Here is a 17,669-nt window from a genome sequence, read left to right as displayed (position 1 = left end):
AATATAATGGCAATATTTAAGTTAGCAAGTTATTAGTGTGTTACTCTTTTATTGTATTGTTATAGTTTCATATACTTTTAATGTGTCCATATTTTTTTGTATCTCAGAACTGTGTAGGCTAGTAGTGGGTTTATAAAACAACATGAATAATACAGTGGCAATAATGAAGTTAGCAAGTTATGTTACAGTGTTACTCTTTTATTGTATTGTTATAGTTTTATATCGTTTAATGTGTCCATATTTTTATATCTCAGAATTGAGTGGGCTAATGTGTTTATAAACCATGTCCTTATGTTGTTTTATAAACCCACTTGCCTGCTAAATTCTGAGATTTAAAAAAAATATATAACAATACAATAAAAGAGTAACACACTGTAACATAACGTGCAAACTTAAATATTGCCAAGACAAGTGCTGCATTGATTCAAAGATTATATGTAGGACTATGTTGTTCCATTGGATACAGGAAAGTGGATACCTCATTGTGGGCACCACAATGTTAAATTGGCTATTGTCTTTCTTTGAATTTGGAAAATGCTCTGCAAGTAATGTAAAGAATACACGATTTGAACATGCATGCAGGTAGATCATTATCATGTATAGGCCTACTTATACTTATTATTTCAGATAATTTCCCCAATTCTTTATTATTTTCCATTTTGGCAAAAATAGCCAATTTAACATTGAGGAGCCCACAGGTGCCCACAACGTTGAGGTACTACTAGAGAGGTGATATTCCCATTCCCTAATATTGGGAAGTAAGACAAACTGGTCTCATAAATCTTGTGCCAAATTCATTGAAAATAATGTCTGAAAATAATAATGGAATGCCCAACCTAAGCCAAAACATTAAAAAAAAAAGTTCTGCTTGTGGTGAGGCAGACTGTAGAGAAAAGGGTTCTAAGGCACTCCGTCTCCAGGTGAAAAATGTATGATATTTAATTGAGCAAGGCAACAGAAGGTACGGGTACTAAAGTATAGTAATTCGGGTCCTGCATGAAGCAGCTGCAAACATGAGAAAACGACTTGAATTCTCCTCTAGTACCCTACAGAAGATGACCTAAGGCTTAGGTTATCTTCTGTTGCCTTGCTCAATTAAATATCATACATTTTTCACCTGAAAATGGAGTTCTAATCAATAATGGCAAATGATGGCTTAGGTCCTATTATGCCATTATTGAAGATACTTGTTTGGTCTGCATCTCTGTCAAACACATTTTTCTAGGGCCTGGTTCTTCTTTTTTATCTATGGTTTCACACTACAGACAGACTTCCTGTCAAACTTAGCAGCTAACTAACTAACCCTCCCTCCTTTAGCGTAGTCCCTTTCCTCTGACTAGATAGGAAGACCGGAACACCAACATACATCACACGGATAAGAAGAGCAGAAAACATACAGTATACTGTAGGTCATTAGGGGGTAAATATGACACCATGATCCGTTACAGTACATGGCATTAGCATCTGAACATGGTCACTCACTGGCCACTGGTCACAAGCAAGTGAAGTTATGTACTGTCAGCCAATAGGAGTTGGAGGTGTGTGAACAGGATTGGAATTTGACTTACATTCTCACCCTGGTGATATCTAGGATCTAAACAAGCAGACAGATAACTGGGTTGATCAGTCACCTTGAAGGGTTGTTTGTCAGGACATAAGTACAATAACAACAGTCTTTTTGTGTCAAAACAGTCAACTGCTGCCCTTGCTTTTCAAGCTTTTTGAAATAATTCACACACACAATTCCAGGTCATGTACCGTTAAGGAATGTGAATACATACCACAGTTATCATCATAGAGTAATAGTTACAATACATTTATGCTGTTGGTAATTGTCCTAAATAGTATTACAGTAGATGTTTGTTAGATCTTTTATTTCTTCCAGGGCTGGCAGAACTTTTGCAATACTCCTAAATGCCAACATGTGAGGGTTGGGCCCCACAGAACAGAAGTTGAAAATAGCAACACTTGCAATAAAAATACAAAATTACAAAATACATGGTAATACATGGTACAAAGTAAGTACAACAACATTTTTAATAATACATTTAAACTGTCCCAAGCAAGTACAAATTGAGTGCTAATTGAAAATTGTTGTAAGCTACATTATGGCCTAACTAATCTATATGGAAAAGCAGTCTGGATTTTAATTATGTCTTTAATGGGACAGTCTTCATGAATAAGTAACAGGTTTGCTTTCTTTTAAAAGACAATGCTATTTTATAGTCACAATTAAGGTAAGTTATGGAGATCAGATGAACTATACATAAGCAGGTTATATTACACAATACACATAATAATTCAATGAAGATATCTTAGGGTGTACAGGGTTGAAATTTACCACCAGCTGTCCAAGGATGTATAATGTAAATTCAACAGCACAGTTAGCTTGACATGGCTTTTGTTAGCCATGTCAAGGCTTTTGTTATTTATAGAGATCAATCACATAAGTAAAGTGATGAGAGTGATTCACCCCCCCCAGCAACAAGTAAAAGCAAAACAAAAATGGGAAAAATAAATACGTAAGCACTATATCAATCTCTGATATAGTTTGTCTGTACTACCATAATAATCTTTTCAACCTTCAACTTCAGTGTAATTTTCTGCATAAGCATTACTTTGATGTCCTACAGTATTTATGCATTCAGTTACTTTCGTATCATTCACTGCCTTGTTGAGTTTTGGATGACATTTTTGGCCAATTGCAGCAGGCTGACATGGTGAAATGTTTACATATTTTTAGTTGATTTAAACTTGAAAGTCTGATGCAATGTTTAAAGCAACAAAAAGGAACAATTACACAAGATTCACATTCATATGTGCTATATATTATTATGTTATGTAACCCTAGGCACCACATTTCCTGTATTTTGCCTCCTATTCCTTGAGTTACATAATGCTGTTGCGGTGTACTGTGTCACAAGCTAAATTGGTCAAAGGCAGTAACACAGGCTCCGTTGGATTTCTATTTAACGATAATTGTTCAACATTTACCTGAGTGGTCAACACAGTGACAACAAAAGGTTGAAAACCACTCTATCAGTATCTGTAATGTTATAAAACAAAGCCACGCGCAAAACAATTGGACATAATTTGAATAGCCTTCTAAAGACTTTCCAATTTACATTTGTCTTCACTTCTGAGTTCCTCCCTGTTTTCCATTTAGCCTAATGCATTTTCTTTGGCTTATATAAAACCAAGAGAAATGTTGGTCTTTCTATGAGTTCAAAACTTTTTCATGAGTTTAACTGCTTTGAATGAACCCTCCCATAGTAGTTGGGAAATACTGCAGTATCATCCTCTAGTCTACTGGCAGACCAGAACACCGTGAGTCAGTTATTACTTTCAGTCATTCAGCATAATCCTGGAGCTTTTTATTTTTTTGCTTCAAGTTCATAACTTGAGAACAGATGGACCGATTTTCATGATTTTCACAAGGGCATAACCAGAACCCGGCCCTAACATTATTTATTTGGGGTTGAACAGGTCAACGGTCGAGGTCAAAATAATTGATCATATCTCAGGGATAAAAAGACTTAGAAAGATATGTTGGGTTTCTCGTCCAAAATTTGATCAAACTAGGCCAAAGTCTGTTGGGAACAATGCCCGTTGGGCAGGTTTACAATTCCCATTGTGCCCTAGACAGAGAACACCTCACCTAATGTATATTAATATCTACATGGTTCAGCTGACTGATGTGTATTTATAAGTTTCTGTTTTTGGTTCTGTGTTGTTGTTTTGTTGTTTTGTTTTTTCATTTTGTTTGTGTTTTATTTCTATCTTGTGAGACCTTTGCCCTTTTCAGTTTGGGGGGGGGGGGACTTATGTAAATTGGTTATTCTTAATTGGGATCTTATGAGGTAATTCAATGACTGTATGCTGAAGAAATGTATGCAATGAATGCTTCTGTTAAAACCCATAAACAACCATGTACTTGTTGTCAGAGTATTTAGTGCATTACCCATTACTATAGTAGTTCAAGGTCAGTCTATTACTTCAGTACAATGACGTTTATTCAGACAGACAGACAGACAGACAGACAGACAGACAGACAGACAGACAGACAGACAGACAGGCAGGCAGACGAGGAAGACGAGGCCATGACCATTTAGACTCCAAACGGTCAAGGCCTCACGGCCCAAAATAACCCAAACCCTAGCTCTGGTCCAAAGCATTAAAAGGAGTTCTCCTTAACGCTATGGGACTTTCGATCCTTTCCCCTCACACCTGCGGCACCACAGGCTGCGCAGCCTCTTGTCTGTAGTAAAAATAAAACATACACTTTTGCTACTCATCAAAAAAAAGAAGGTTTTTATGGAGAAGCCTTGAAAGCCTACTGGGAACACTCTGAGCCCCCCACCTCACGTCTAAAATACACTTTTTGGCCAGAAAATAAAATATTTCACCGGAAGGAAAATCATTTTTCCTTCCGGTGAAACATTTTCTTTTGTGCCCAAAAAGAAAGTCACATAGCGTTAAGGAGAACTCCTTCCAACGCTATGGACCAGAGCTACCCAAATCCCTATTTTAGGTGTATGAGACATGTAAATGGCCTAAAGTGGAGAACAATCACCTCAAAGGGATGTTTTTGGACCTCTTCGTCTGAACTAAACAAAACTGATGAAAAGCCCCCTCACCCTCACCTGTTCCTCCCAGCTGTCCCCATCACCCTTTGAGTGTAATCTACAGTATGTCAGCATGTTATTTTATTTCTGAAAAGCAGAAGTTAGAGAATTTGTTATGAATGCAGAATGTATTTTATTATCAAAACAAACCTATTACAAACATGTGTTTGAACAAATCACTTAAAAACAGTTAAAGCTGCTCCTTTTAAACAATGCTGTCAGCTATTCCCCCCTCATCACCCACGATAAAAAACATACACATTGCTGAAGAGGCCATGGGAAGGCAGTATACCAATTCTTTAATTTTCCTGCCCTGGCCCTGACCTTTGCCAGCATGACACAATCTTCACTTTGCTACCATCTGGGTGTAAAGGTACTGCATGGCTGGCAGCTCAGTCCTACATGGTGATGTGCTGTGCTGTTGTTTTAACCACCGTCTGTAGAGCCATGGCTTGCAGTTGCAAGTAGAGCATCTTCCATACCAGGCAGTGAGCCATTGTCTCCCATCAACAACAGTGCCCACAAGATGTGATGGCTCTGCACTGTAGCATGCATGCAATAGGCGGGCCTCCTAGTGGCCACAATCTGGGTCATTAATGGAATGTTTATGCAAAGTGTACAAATTCTGTGCAAATTGGCATACACAGTGGTGTCAAGCAAGGCTGCGTCCTTGCTCTCACACTCTTTGGCATCCTCTTCGCTCTGCTCCTGAAGCATGCCTTTGGTCCTGCAACAGAGCGTGTCTATATCCACACCAGATCAGATGGCAGCCTTTTCAATCTCACCCGACTCAGAGCAAAGACGACAGCTCAAATCAGAGACATGCTGTTCGCAGATGACACAGCTGTTGTGACCCACACTAAGCACAAGCTTTAGAAGCTGATGGACCACTTTTCCCAGGCCTGCAAGGACTTTGGATTGACCATCAGCTTGAAAAAGACAAAATTCTAGGACAGAACTCTGAGGCCCCACAAGTCAACACCATGAACAACTACTAACTGGATGCTGTCCATCAGTTCACCTACCTCGAGTCAACTATCAGTGAACCCCACCCTGGACATTGAAATTGACATGAGGATTGGGAAAGCAGCAGCAACACTGTCCCGTCTCACCAAATGAGTGTATAGGGAAACACAAAGATGACAGTTAAAACCAAGATGGCAGTGTACAACGCCTGCGTTGTTGTCAGCACGCTACTGTATGGCAGTGAGACGTGGACAACCTACGCCAGGCAGGAGAGAAGACTGAACTCCTTCCATCTGAGAAGCCTCAGCCACATCCTGGGCATATCCTGGCAAGACAAAGAGTGCAACACTGATGTTTTGACACGTGCTGGCCTCCCCGATATGTACACACAGCTCAGACAGTGCAGGGTGCGCTGGCTGGGCCATGTGCATCGTATGGAGGATGGTCGCATTTACAAAGACCTCCTCTATGGAGAACTGGCACGTGGGAGAACAATAGCTCGTCCCCACCTGCGCAATAGAGATGTCTGTAAGAGAGACATGAAGGCCCTTGACATCGACTTTAAATCAGAGAGGCAGACAAGAGGGCCCGCAGAAAAGAGCAAAACGACGCGGACAGACCAACAACCACATTCATATGCGATCTCTGTGACCGAGACTACATAGGGCTCTTCAGTCATAAGAGACGCTGCTCCAGACCAGACCTGTAGGATGTGCGAACCATGGTCAACCCTGACCGACGGAGGCCTATGACAAATTCTATGCAAATTGAAAGGTTGAAAATTTGCCTGTGCAAACTAAAGGCCAGACCCATGAGCAATATTTATGCCAAGTTTGGAGGCAGGTGGGGACCTGAACGCACACGCACGCACACTCACATGCGCTCATGCCCAAAGACTCTGGCCTTTTTCTCGCTCTTGGGCTATTTGGGGGTTGACTGTACTGTGCTGTCTAAACTTTTTTGATGACAATAATTACATAATAATAATACTGTATTTTACAGTACATACCATACGTATGTAGTCCAGGTGCGGAGGGTTAGGCAAGTTCTTTTTGTTCTGTGGTAAACTTGGTGTCTAGCTGGCACTCCTTTGGCTGTAAAAAACGCTGAGGTTTTCAGAGCATATTAAAAACACGTTTGTTTCGTAAGCATTTGTCTCATGAAGTTTTTACCTGACTCACTTGTACAGGTCAATGTTTTCCTTTTATTGTATTATTAGTCTATTGTGCCGTTTTAACTTCATTGTTAGTGTGGTTGCCCGAATGGGCAACCAGACTATAGTACTCTTCCCACTTTATTATTCTTTCTAGTTTATATTGTGTTCCATTGTACAGCCCCTTGTAACCATGTTTTGAAAGATGCTTTATAAATACAATTTACTTACTTACTTTTCTAGTGCTAATATGTTGCTACCTGCCGACGACTTTTTTGTACTTCTTGTATCGTTTGTATACTTATATCACTGCTATTAGTATCTATCTACCCCCCCAACCCCAACCTTATATCTGACAAAATCTGAAATCTCCCCATGAGCATGCACGCACAGCTGCATCAGAACACAGCCATGTTTTGTCAATTGGATTGCATTTACAAGCTGGAGGGCAAAGGTAGGGCATTCCTCGGTGGTTTCAGAGAGATACAAGGTTCTGTAAATGCATTGTGAAAGCAATAAAACAATGTGATATAAAAATTTGAATGTGCTTCTGAATAATATGTATTTTTAAAAGCAAGTAACTGACAACTAAAATAAAATGTTGACTGGGCACCTTTCACTGGACAAGTAATATTTGACTAGGCATATGTATAGGTCTGCATAGGTCTGCTTTGACTAATGGTGTTGTGTACCAAATATTGAACTGCTGCATACATTCACTTTAAGTTGTATTGGGTGCGTTTCAATTTAACAATATTGTACTTCCCAATGTTATGGAAGTAAGCCATGTTAAAAGTTACAGGATAACTGATAGGCTATGAGGAGTTGGACTGATATCACATCGAAAACACACAGGCAGAGACAGTGGATGAAACCAAGGACTTGTTTAGAAATTGCCAGGAAGAGAAGTTATGTTGTTGTGGAACATTTTTAACAGACTACCTCTACAGTTTAGATGTAAACCACTGCTAGAGGTTCTACTGTGTTAAGGGTATGAGCAGTGGCGGGCATCTGGGCAATCGAGCCATGGTGCATGAAAGTGACGTCAACACATAGGGGCTATATCAGGAATGAAATGTCTGAGGAAAAAAAATGGAAAAAATAAATGAAATGTCTGTGAAGGGTGTAACAGGCATGTGGATCCACCTTGCGGATACCCTGCAATTCTTTCTTCCCCAAGTATTTCTATGTTGTATCTATGTATGTGCAAGTAAATATATTTGGCTTATAGCTAAAACAAAGAGAAAGTAATTTCCATCGGTCACTGAATCTACCACAGTAGTTGGTAAATACTGCAGCAGCATCCTCTACTGGCAGACCACAAGTACTGCAGCAGCATCCCCTCTGGACAGTAGTTGGTTTCAGTCATTGAGCGGTCAATGCGTAGTTTAGATATTACACATATTGGATATTTTCAACCGTAGTCAGTCATATCACATTCATGCAGTTGGAAAATGTAAGGTCCAGCTAAGACTATAACACAAGTAAAAAAAGTTTACAATAATGTTCAGTAAATTAATTATACCCTGGATAACCAGGATTAGTGATTTGCAAATTGTCTGTAATGCTTTTTAAACTACCGTTACATGAACGACATTGATTTAACAGTCAAAATCGAAGGCATTCAAAATCTAATGAATGAGTCATGATAAATGTACAAAATAAAGTGATACCAATTTTTTGGCCACTTATTTACTCCAACAATGCACAGGAAACAAAGGATACATTGAAATAAACTTTATTAGGTAGTTACAAATAAATCTACATCAAAGTATACAAATAAAATGAGCAGTTGCAAGCAAGGAGGAAAAACAAGGTGTGGCACGGTGTGTCCATTCTCAGCATAGTGCCAAGCAGGGACAAAAGCCTAATTTATACTTAGTTGCACAACAGTGTATCACGTTTTATCAGTTATTTTCGGCAAGCAACACTGTAATGCAACAAAGTATAGATTTGGCTTAAGTTTGCACATTTAAAAAAAACAAATACTAGTGTTACCATTTTAAAAAGGCACCATACCAATCACTTAACGTATTACGTATGTCTCCCAAACTCTCCCACCCAGTTTCCTAAAATCCTAAAATACAAACACTACAATACAAGGGAAAAAAGCAGGAGTGACAAAAAGATAAAGAGGTGACCATGTGATTGCACTGCGGAAAAACTCCTGCAGATGTATGCTACAAATAATCACAGTGACGTTATCCTTCTGTAAAAATCTCTGGGAATGAATTGTAATTCATATCTGAAGCCCCGATGGCAAACAAACAGGCACTTCCATATTGCAGAGAAACCTGATAGTGTAGAGAGTGCAAAAGAGAGAATCAAGGGGAGTGGGTGGGGAGGGGCACAGCTGGTGAGTCTGACAGTTGCACGGCATCTGCAAAGTCAAAGCCTTGCACTTCTGTCGAGCTACCTAGCAGTGCATTCACAAACACTGCATCATCGACTCACAGTGCAGTGGTCAACATCTCCTTGTGTTTTGTGAGCAGTAACTTTTATCTATAGACAAGTTAAAATCAATGGTTTCTAAAAGCTATTAGGATTTCCTCTTGTAGTACAGACTGGGGACACTAAATGATGAAATGTATGCATGTTGCCACCTTGTGGTCAGACAGAAAGTGCACAACTGCACTACAATCTCAAAGCCAGAGTGGAGTACAGCAGACTGTGGTCATCACCACATTAATTTGTGAAATTTGAATTCATTTTAAAAAGGCTATGAGACAGAGAAAAAGAAAATAATAATTACTATCAAGAGGTCTGGAGGTCAAAGCAGAGGTACCGACAAAACTCATCCCATTTCACATGTTGCCTAGAGGAGGTGCACCAACATGGCGACTGTTGGGTCACCATCGGGTCTGCATAGTGTTCAAATCCTGATTAAAAAATGTCCCCCAATATAACTGAGATGAGTCCTAAAAATAGGATTAGAAAGCCAAAAGGAGCACCAGACACTTCTAATCGACTCCCACTTAGGTAAAAATATAATGCTGCTGATTGGCGTCATTTGAAAAGGCCTTTGGGAGGGGCCAACTCAGTTCTACAGGCTGGAGTGATGTGGTCAAACCAGTTCAACCCAAGTAAGATTCCCAGAGACATACGATAGAGAGGAGGGTGTGCTATGCGTGATTATCAGCTCAGTCATTGGTCATTGGTAGAGCAGGTAGTTCTTAAGTGAGGCCGGCAGGGGCAGCCCATGGATCTCGCTGAGACGTTCCCTTCCTAGAGCCACCCTCACAGAGCGCCTACACAGATCCATCAGAGGAAGGGGCTCCGCTGGTAGGAGAGAAGAGAGAAGAGTGGTAAGCAGCGGGCTAAAAATGTTAAGGCTGATGAAATCGTCTGATCTGTAGTGATGATCACGATTACAAAATTTATTTCTCTTCTATCTGCATCTTGACATAAAAAATAGGTTTCAATATACTGTAGACTATTGCTAGAAATGAAATATTTTTAAAAAATAGCTACATCTGCCCACATCAACTATGTAAACTAAAAGTGTATATTAATACACAAATCTTAAACACCTTTTTCCCCATATATTGAACAGATAGCAATAAGTGTGATTTCTATCGTATTGATGATATTTTCTTCTACATGTTTATGCTTGGTTTGTTTTTCTATCCTGTACAGCACTTTGTCAATCTCGGTTGTTTTAAATGTGCTTCATAAATACAATTTTGGATTTGATTCCTAGATATTTTCACTCCAGCTGCAGAACAAGTCATTACAGTATGTGGCTTAAAGTGTACAGTGGGCTGAAAGTGAACTATAGTATTTCATAATTGAGAAAATAAAAGCCTTGACAATAATTATGTCTTTCTTAGGAGAGAAGAAAAATGGTATAATGATTACATTGTTCACTAATGTGGACAATTAATTCTCTGCTCTACGAACAATACAAACACAGTAAGTATAGAGTTCAATATTAAGATTAAGATTATAGATCCAGCAAGAGAACCCCATTGAATGACCACTTTGTTAAACACTTGTTTTCTTCATGTGCCGTCAACATGAACCTTCACACTTTAGCCATGGAGTCATGGGGGTGAGTCTACTGGTAGTCATTTTACACTTGTCTGGGAAGTCACAAGCTTGACAAGGACCACTTCACACTTCAAAGCCATCTGCATTGAGGCTGGATGGCCTGAAGCCTCATCACATGTTAACAATGACATCAACCATTAACCTATGGACGCTAGCGTCCCTATTCTGGGGCGACATTCGTCAAAGATATCAGATGTACAAGCTCATAACGCATCGTTGCTATGCGTTGTAAGCTTGTAGGTCGGCTATTTTCACCCAAGAGATTTGGTGTAGAGGGAAATACTAGCTGACCTAGTATAGAGCCCTGGGGGATCCCGGTCAACTAAGTACATATATGGTTCATGTGGTAAACAGTGTAAAGATAATATCTTTGCTTTGTTCATTAAAATCTAAAAAGACAGTGCTACAAGTACACAGCGACGTCATTCCCCTGAGGAAAATGTGATTATGGGAGTTTAATAATTACATTTCACAGTTTCTGGGATATAGGGCAAAGGGAAAAAATGATGTCATGTCACCTTATCAGATGTGTCAGGCTCCTTTACATAATAGTTGGATTTGTGGTCCAACTGACCCAAATCTAGTCAGTAAACCATAGTGTTGCTCTACAGTAACCCTCGGTTTATTGCAACAATAAACACTTCAACTTTGTCTTGAAACCCTGCTAGACATGCCTGTACTACTGTTCAGACACTACCAGTTTTCCTGTCTCCCAAGAGAGACTGAATGAATAGCGGCTTAGGATGAAAGTGTGGCAAAGCTTGGTACTTACGGTCAAGTCCATTAATGTACCGGATTCGTATTTCACAGTGTCCCCACACAGCGCTCACCACGGGGTACAGCTTTCTTCCCTTCAGTCCTCTGAATGCCACCCCTAGATACTGTCCATCAACTACGTAACCTAGAGTCCCCTCGTCCATGTCCAAGACTACCAAGAATGAATCCGGTATTATGAAGGTCTCATCTGGCTCCAGGAAGGCAGGGTACGTTTTTCCTGCGTTGTTTTTGCCATCATGGTAGAGTTTATTCCTGCACAGGTCCCAGCCCCAAGACTCAGCGTTGTTTCCTACCAGTGCGGTGTAGCCCACAGAGTGCAGCGGGGCATCAACCGTAGCCACCCCGACCACGGCGTGGGTGCCCCGCTGACGCATAGCCCAGCTGATCTCCCAGACATGCAGTCCCCGTGTATAGCCAACGTGGCCGCGGATGGCGTCCGTGCTTTGGGCCACAGGGTGCCGGTGAAACACTAGCTTGTTGTCATCTTTGACAAAGATGTTGAGTGAGCGGTCGTCATTGTTCCACGAGTGCTGCACCTGCACGTCCAGGCCGGACGCCGGCATGTCCAGCAGCAGATCCAGGCGCGATGGTTTGGTGTGGTCTAGGGCCTGCAGCTCCAGCTTGAGGGGGCTGAACGCCGGGTCCCGCATGTCAATGGTTTTTATGCCACCTGGAACTTTCTGCCCCATGCTCTGGCTGGTTATAACAGCACCCTCCTCTCCTCCTCTCCCCTCCTCCGCTAATCAAAAGAAAAAAAAAGGGGGAGAGCAAATAAGCCTCAAGCCCCCTCCTCCGCCACAGTGCTGCTCTAATCAGGGAGAGGGCTTATGTCCCTGTGTCATTCACTGCTCACAGACTAGGTGCTGGTTAAAGTCCACCTGGAGAGATATGGGAAAGATGAAAGCAGAAGAAGAAAGTGTTTTGATTACTATGCAAATGAAAATTTGCTTAATTTCAGTTTTGAAGCAGATAGTTTGCACGTTATAAAATCTGAGTTACACTGGTTAAAGGGTGTGAAATCTTTACTCTGCTCTCTGATTGGAGATGCGATGATAATGCATTTTGTTGGTACGATCGATTATAGTGAGAAATAATCACGGTTTCACAATTATCATGATTACGCGTAAATATATTCCACAGCACTATGGATGTATAAAATCACATGAGCGTTTGTAAATAGGTTTTATTATATTTTCTCCACAAAATGCCTTTGTTGGCTTGTTTTAACAGTTTCTGGCCAAATAATGCAGTAGCCAATAATATGTAAAATAAGTATATAGTGTATCTCTTTGGAAGTAAACAGCTACACGTTTAAACAACCATGTAACAATGTTAGCTGCAGGACCTCTGTCTGCAAGGCTCTTCAACTGTCTTTTGAACATGAGTAAAAGCTTTTTTTTTTTATCAAATCACAATGATACTGAGCCTCTACAGTTAATTAATTGTTAGGCTTCACATCGTGTAAAAACAGTTACTTATCCCATCCCTTCTCTCTGATGGCAGCATACAACAGTGCTGTACATCGAGTGCTATAATCATATCATGCAGTCAATGTTTGCGTTTCATAAGTGGTACAGCCAGTGCATTAACCCCAATTCATTTTAGTCAATAGACCACATCTGATAGTAACAGCAGACCCTCACATGGCCCTCAATAGTGGCAGTGGCTTGAGTTCATGTGACAACACCATGAAACAGATGAGTGAATTACCGTTTGCATATGATTTTTCTTAAGGTAGTTCATAAAAGAGCAATATAGTATCATAGCCACAAAAAAAAGTGGCTACCAACATTTTGGTTCAACTGATAACAGACAGTATCATGTTACATAAGAGCAGCTCAAATGTACTGATCAGGGCCTTGTTTCCCAGTGTCTTCTTAGCACCATTTGCAGGGTAAAGACGCATTTTACATAGTCTACATGTAGTCTACATTTAGTTTATCTGCACATCTAGGTTCACTCACTGCAGATTGTATAGACTCACAGCAATAATAAAAAATAAATATAATAAAATAATAATTTCAATCACAGAAAGTAATAAACAAGAGCATCTGATGGCTGAAAAGCTACATTCCAATAATGAATAGTGTTATAAAGTGTTGTCTAGCAGGATAAAATCAAAGAGCTTAAAACACCACTTGACCCAGTGAATCATTTGTGCAACTAGCTTAATGACATTGTTATTTTCTTCACTCTAGAATCACCCATTTTGATGAATCCAATTCAATGTCATACCTGGCAATGCAATTTGATCGTTCTAGACAGTGGTTTTCCTTGTCATAGTCAATGATTACCTCAAAATGTACAGATATACATGCTATATGGTCTAGGCCTACTTGACATGTAGAGTAAACATACTATACATTTGCATGAACACCACATGTGGTAGACCTAGGCTATATTTCATTTAAATCAGAGGAGAGCAGCTCTAGGTCATCCTGGCAACTCAATCGTTTATACCACATAGGCACAGATCTATTCACAACATAAAGGGCTTTCATTTGGCTCACGTCCTATGTGACAGACACCATCCTCTCTTTTTACTTGATGAAATACAAAATAAATAAATATACACACACATATTATATGCATGTGTGTTATGTGTGTGTACTGTATCCCAAACAACGGCAAATCCTACATACCAGATGGTGACATGGGTCACATTCCATTAGTGTAAATGAATGGGCCTACATGTAGGAACCAACTGAACTGATATTTCTGCAAGTATAACAAGGCAACCGTATCAGAGTGAAAAGCAGCGCTGCTCTAGGACTCTAGGCTCATTTAGATTAGCATGTTCCAGTCAATTCCTACATGACATGCATACAGCTTGCAAAGCTCTCTTGTCTGGTAAACACTCACGGAATTATGTGTTCCACATTATGGTGTACTGATTCTTTGAAAATAGACTTGGGAAATCTAATGTGATTAGTTAGCTATCCTTGATTTCATGTTAACTTTAGTTCCTGCTTTTCGTGCATGAAATGATCTCTTTCAGATAATGACAACATGATGTTGCACTTTTTTCCTTTAAGGAAAAGACGGACCACAATTTTGTAAATCAATATTAGTTTGATAGTTAAGTCTAACCACAGCACTTGTAAGTAAGCCTTGCAACTTTTTCTTGTTTATTATCACAGACTTTTATCGCAAACACAAATTTGCATGCAATTTCAATGAAATGTAACATATTAAACAAAACATTTGGTTGCAATAATAACAGAAAGGTCCTGCAAGGAATACTTAACATGCAAACAAAGGAGCCCTTTAGAAATGAGGGAAGATACCAAGAAATTAACAGGAGACATACATGGTTATGCGACATAATCATCCACTCATAAACAAGGCAATTGCTTCACATCAGGCCTAAACAAGTGGGAATCCCAAAGTAAAGCCCTGTAAAAGCCGTATCACAGGCCTTTAATGGACAGACAGTAGTGAGACCCAACACTGCTATCCCTTCACAAAACTATTCTGAAACAGAAAAAAAAAATCCCACAATCTCCAAAAATAGGAAATAAGAGGGGAAAAACTCCAGCCATTTCCTATTATATGGTTGTCTAGTCGAAGGGCAACAGGAAAAGCAATAATAAAACGTCTGGCTTAAAATATAAAACATGCTGCTTGTCTTGTTTGAGGGAGACACTGCCGGACCACAGCTTTTTTCAATGGACAGAGCTCAGGACCACAGAAACTTGACAGTAAAAGTCTGATGAAAACCTGATGCACTTCACTTTATGGCCTACATCACAATAGACTACATTTAAAATCCAGATCAAAAGGCTGGACTATAGCACTCATAATTTAATTACTGGAGGTAATGTCATTGATTCCATGACATACATAGATTGAGCTGTTAGGCAGCAACAGCATTACACAATTAATGTTGACTAATATATATTATATTATTATTTTGAAAAAAAATGTACTAATAGCTACAGTATATGCCCTTGAATTTTCTTTAAAAAAGGGGCTTATAATTCAACAAACAGAACAGGAGATTTCCTGTGTGCAGGTGTGATGAACCCAACTCTGGCTTTTGTATTTTTGCTCATGTTGCCGCAGGGCATTGTGTATCACTGGAGAAAAAAAGGGCTGTTGCGAAGGCCACTCTAATTGAATTGTAGACAAGAGTTCATTGAGAAGTGTTTTGGCTCTTTTTCTAATGCAAGTAAACAACCATTTAAATGGGTCATGTCTCCTCAGTGATAGCAAAACAGGAGGGAAGAAAAAGCAAGCAGCGGGTGGCCAGCATCTGAATCTCTTTTTCAATGCCTGTCCAGCCTTCAGGGAGAGTGAAACATGTTAATTTGCACACTCTTTGTACTAAGCTTTTACCGTTCCCCTTTCGCCCCTTGGCAGCAGGCTCCCCTCCCTATTTGCACACACAAGAGGGCCCAGAAATAAAAATTAACAGAAAAGTTGAAGGTCTTAACACATTTCAAAACTCAAACGTCTCCATTGTTGTGTGTAAAGGTGGCAAGGTGCATGTTGTGTTGCTGTGTGTTTGAGCCTGGTGCCCTTGCTACGCATGGTTTGGGGTGCCTAGGCCCCTGTGCTTGGGTGCTGATTAAAATGCAGGAGGGGTGGGGGGTCTCTGGATTTGCTGAGCCAAGGAAACACTTGTCTCTTTTGTGAGGTCCAATATAGACGCAGTGGTAACTGGTCCCACCTGAACTTATGAAGCCCCCACCAGTTTTGTGACCCGTGTAGTTTTATAAAACTCACACTAATACAAAGTAAGCCTGGATTGTGTAGAAGCATTATTGATCTAATATGTTACTATGTACCAATCCAATAAGGCCAGGTCCATTTTGTAGTGGCTGATTAACAGGTAACATAGTATTTACCAATAAGCTAATCAAATTAATAACACGTAGAATACTTAATAGATTGTGTGCAGTAACACTTAAGCCTACTTAATAAATGTTGTCTTTCGTGCAGTACTGGTCTACTTTTCCGTGATATGTTGCAATGGTACAGGCCCACAGCCCCACACTTAAGACTTAACCCATTTAGCATGTAATGCTAGCTAATGTAAATCCAGACTAATCTTTACATTGGCTATGATAGTGGGACATCTTGCATGGGGTCTGGGGGTCTAATACCCAGGTCCTTGAGGCGAACATTCGAGCCACGTTATACAGCGTCCATAATAATGTTGATGTCCAGAAATGTGGGCTATCGTCTTATCTATCCAGGCTGGATAATGTTTACTTTGTATGTGTGACACAGTCAGGAAGCACCAAAGGTTTCAAGCAACACAGGCACGGCGGCAACAAAGATAATCATGACTCCAAACGTTTAAACGCAGGGACAACACTACTTCATCTAGCGTTATACGGTTTTTAAATGTTGTTTTCGGTTACGTTAGAATAATAATACGTAAACGGGACGACCAAAGTAAAAAAAAGCCGAAACAAGAGCCACCGTGGGAAGCGAACACGCCGGTGGAAAGAGCTGGGTGGTTGGTAGAATACAAAAAGCAAGATATTAAACTCACCTTTACTAAGTTGCTGTGTTATCAAAGAACAACAGAACGGTCGAGGAAGGAAGGTGAGGCTTCGAATTGTTGTTGACCTACTCCTCCATGCCTGTGTTCGTCTTCCTCCTCCTCGTTGCCTCCTCTTCTACCTCATTCCATTTTAGGCTGGACATGAATTAGGTAAAATGATGGCTGCTCTCTCTAACATCTCTCTGGGTCAGAGTTGCCAGGTTTTGCGAGAGATACGAGCAACCAGGTATATGAAAACAAGCCCAAAAGAAGCGAGCCCTTCATCCTTTAAACACGTTATTTGCAAATAGCCCATCTACAATGCGACGCGCAGTGAGCTTGTAGATCTGCTATTTTTAAAATCTCTTGCAATACAATGTGGAATATATTTGAAACATTCTATCAACACGCATCTGGTACAGGGCTCCCTGGCTGGCACAAAAAAATGTCATGAAAATATTTGAGAACAACTGGTTTAAATAATAATTCAAAAAATGTGGAAGCAAGCCTAAATAAGCACGTACACTTTAGAAACAAGCCCAAAAGCTGCAACCCGCAACGGCCAATATTTACAAGCGATTTTACAGAAAAACAAGCTCATAAT

General features: G+C 40.1%; 1 protein-coding gene across 1 annotated transcript; it reads right to left on the bottom strand.

Moving 5' to 3' along the window:
- Positions 1-8,466: 8,466 nt before the first annotated feature.
- Positions 8,467-17,261, bottom strand: spsb1 (splA/ryanodine receptor domain and SOCS box containing 1). Its single transcript, XM_084068584.1, has 3 exons — positions 17,075-17,261; positions 11,567-12,449; positions 8,467-10,023 (listed from the first exon to the last, which is right to left on the bottom strand). The coding sequence occupies exons 2-3, from the start codon at positions 12,258-12,260 to the stop codon at positions 9,896-9,898; spliced, it is 822 nt and encodes a 273-aa protein (XP_083924710.1). The 5' UTR covers positions 12,261-12,449; positions 17,075-17,261; the 3' UTR covers positions 8,467-9,895.
- Positions 17,262-17,669: the final 408 nt, after the last annotated feature.

This window comes from Gymnoscopelus microlampas, assembly GCF_963454915.1.
Source record: "Gymnoscopelus microlampas genome assembly, chromosome: 10".
NCBI classification, from domain to species: domain Eukaryota; kingdom Metazoa; phylum Chordata; class Actinopteri; order Myctophiformes; family Myctophidae; genus Gymnoscopelus; species Gymnoscopelus microlampas.
This window is presented reverse-complemented; position numbering and strand designations above follow the sequence as displayed.

Coding starts and splice junctions, on each gene's coding strand:
- spsb1 (XM_084068584.1), bottom strand. CDS start 12,260: ATGGGGCAGAAAGTTCCAGGTGGCATAAAAACCATTGACATGCGGGAC. Junction 10,024..11,566: donor GTACATTAATGGACTTGACC/GTAAGTACCAAG, acceptor CTCTCCTACCAG/CGGAGCCCCTTCCTCTGATG.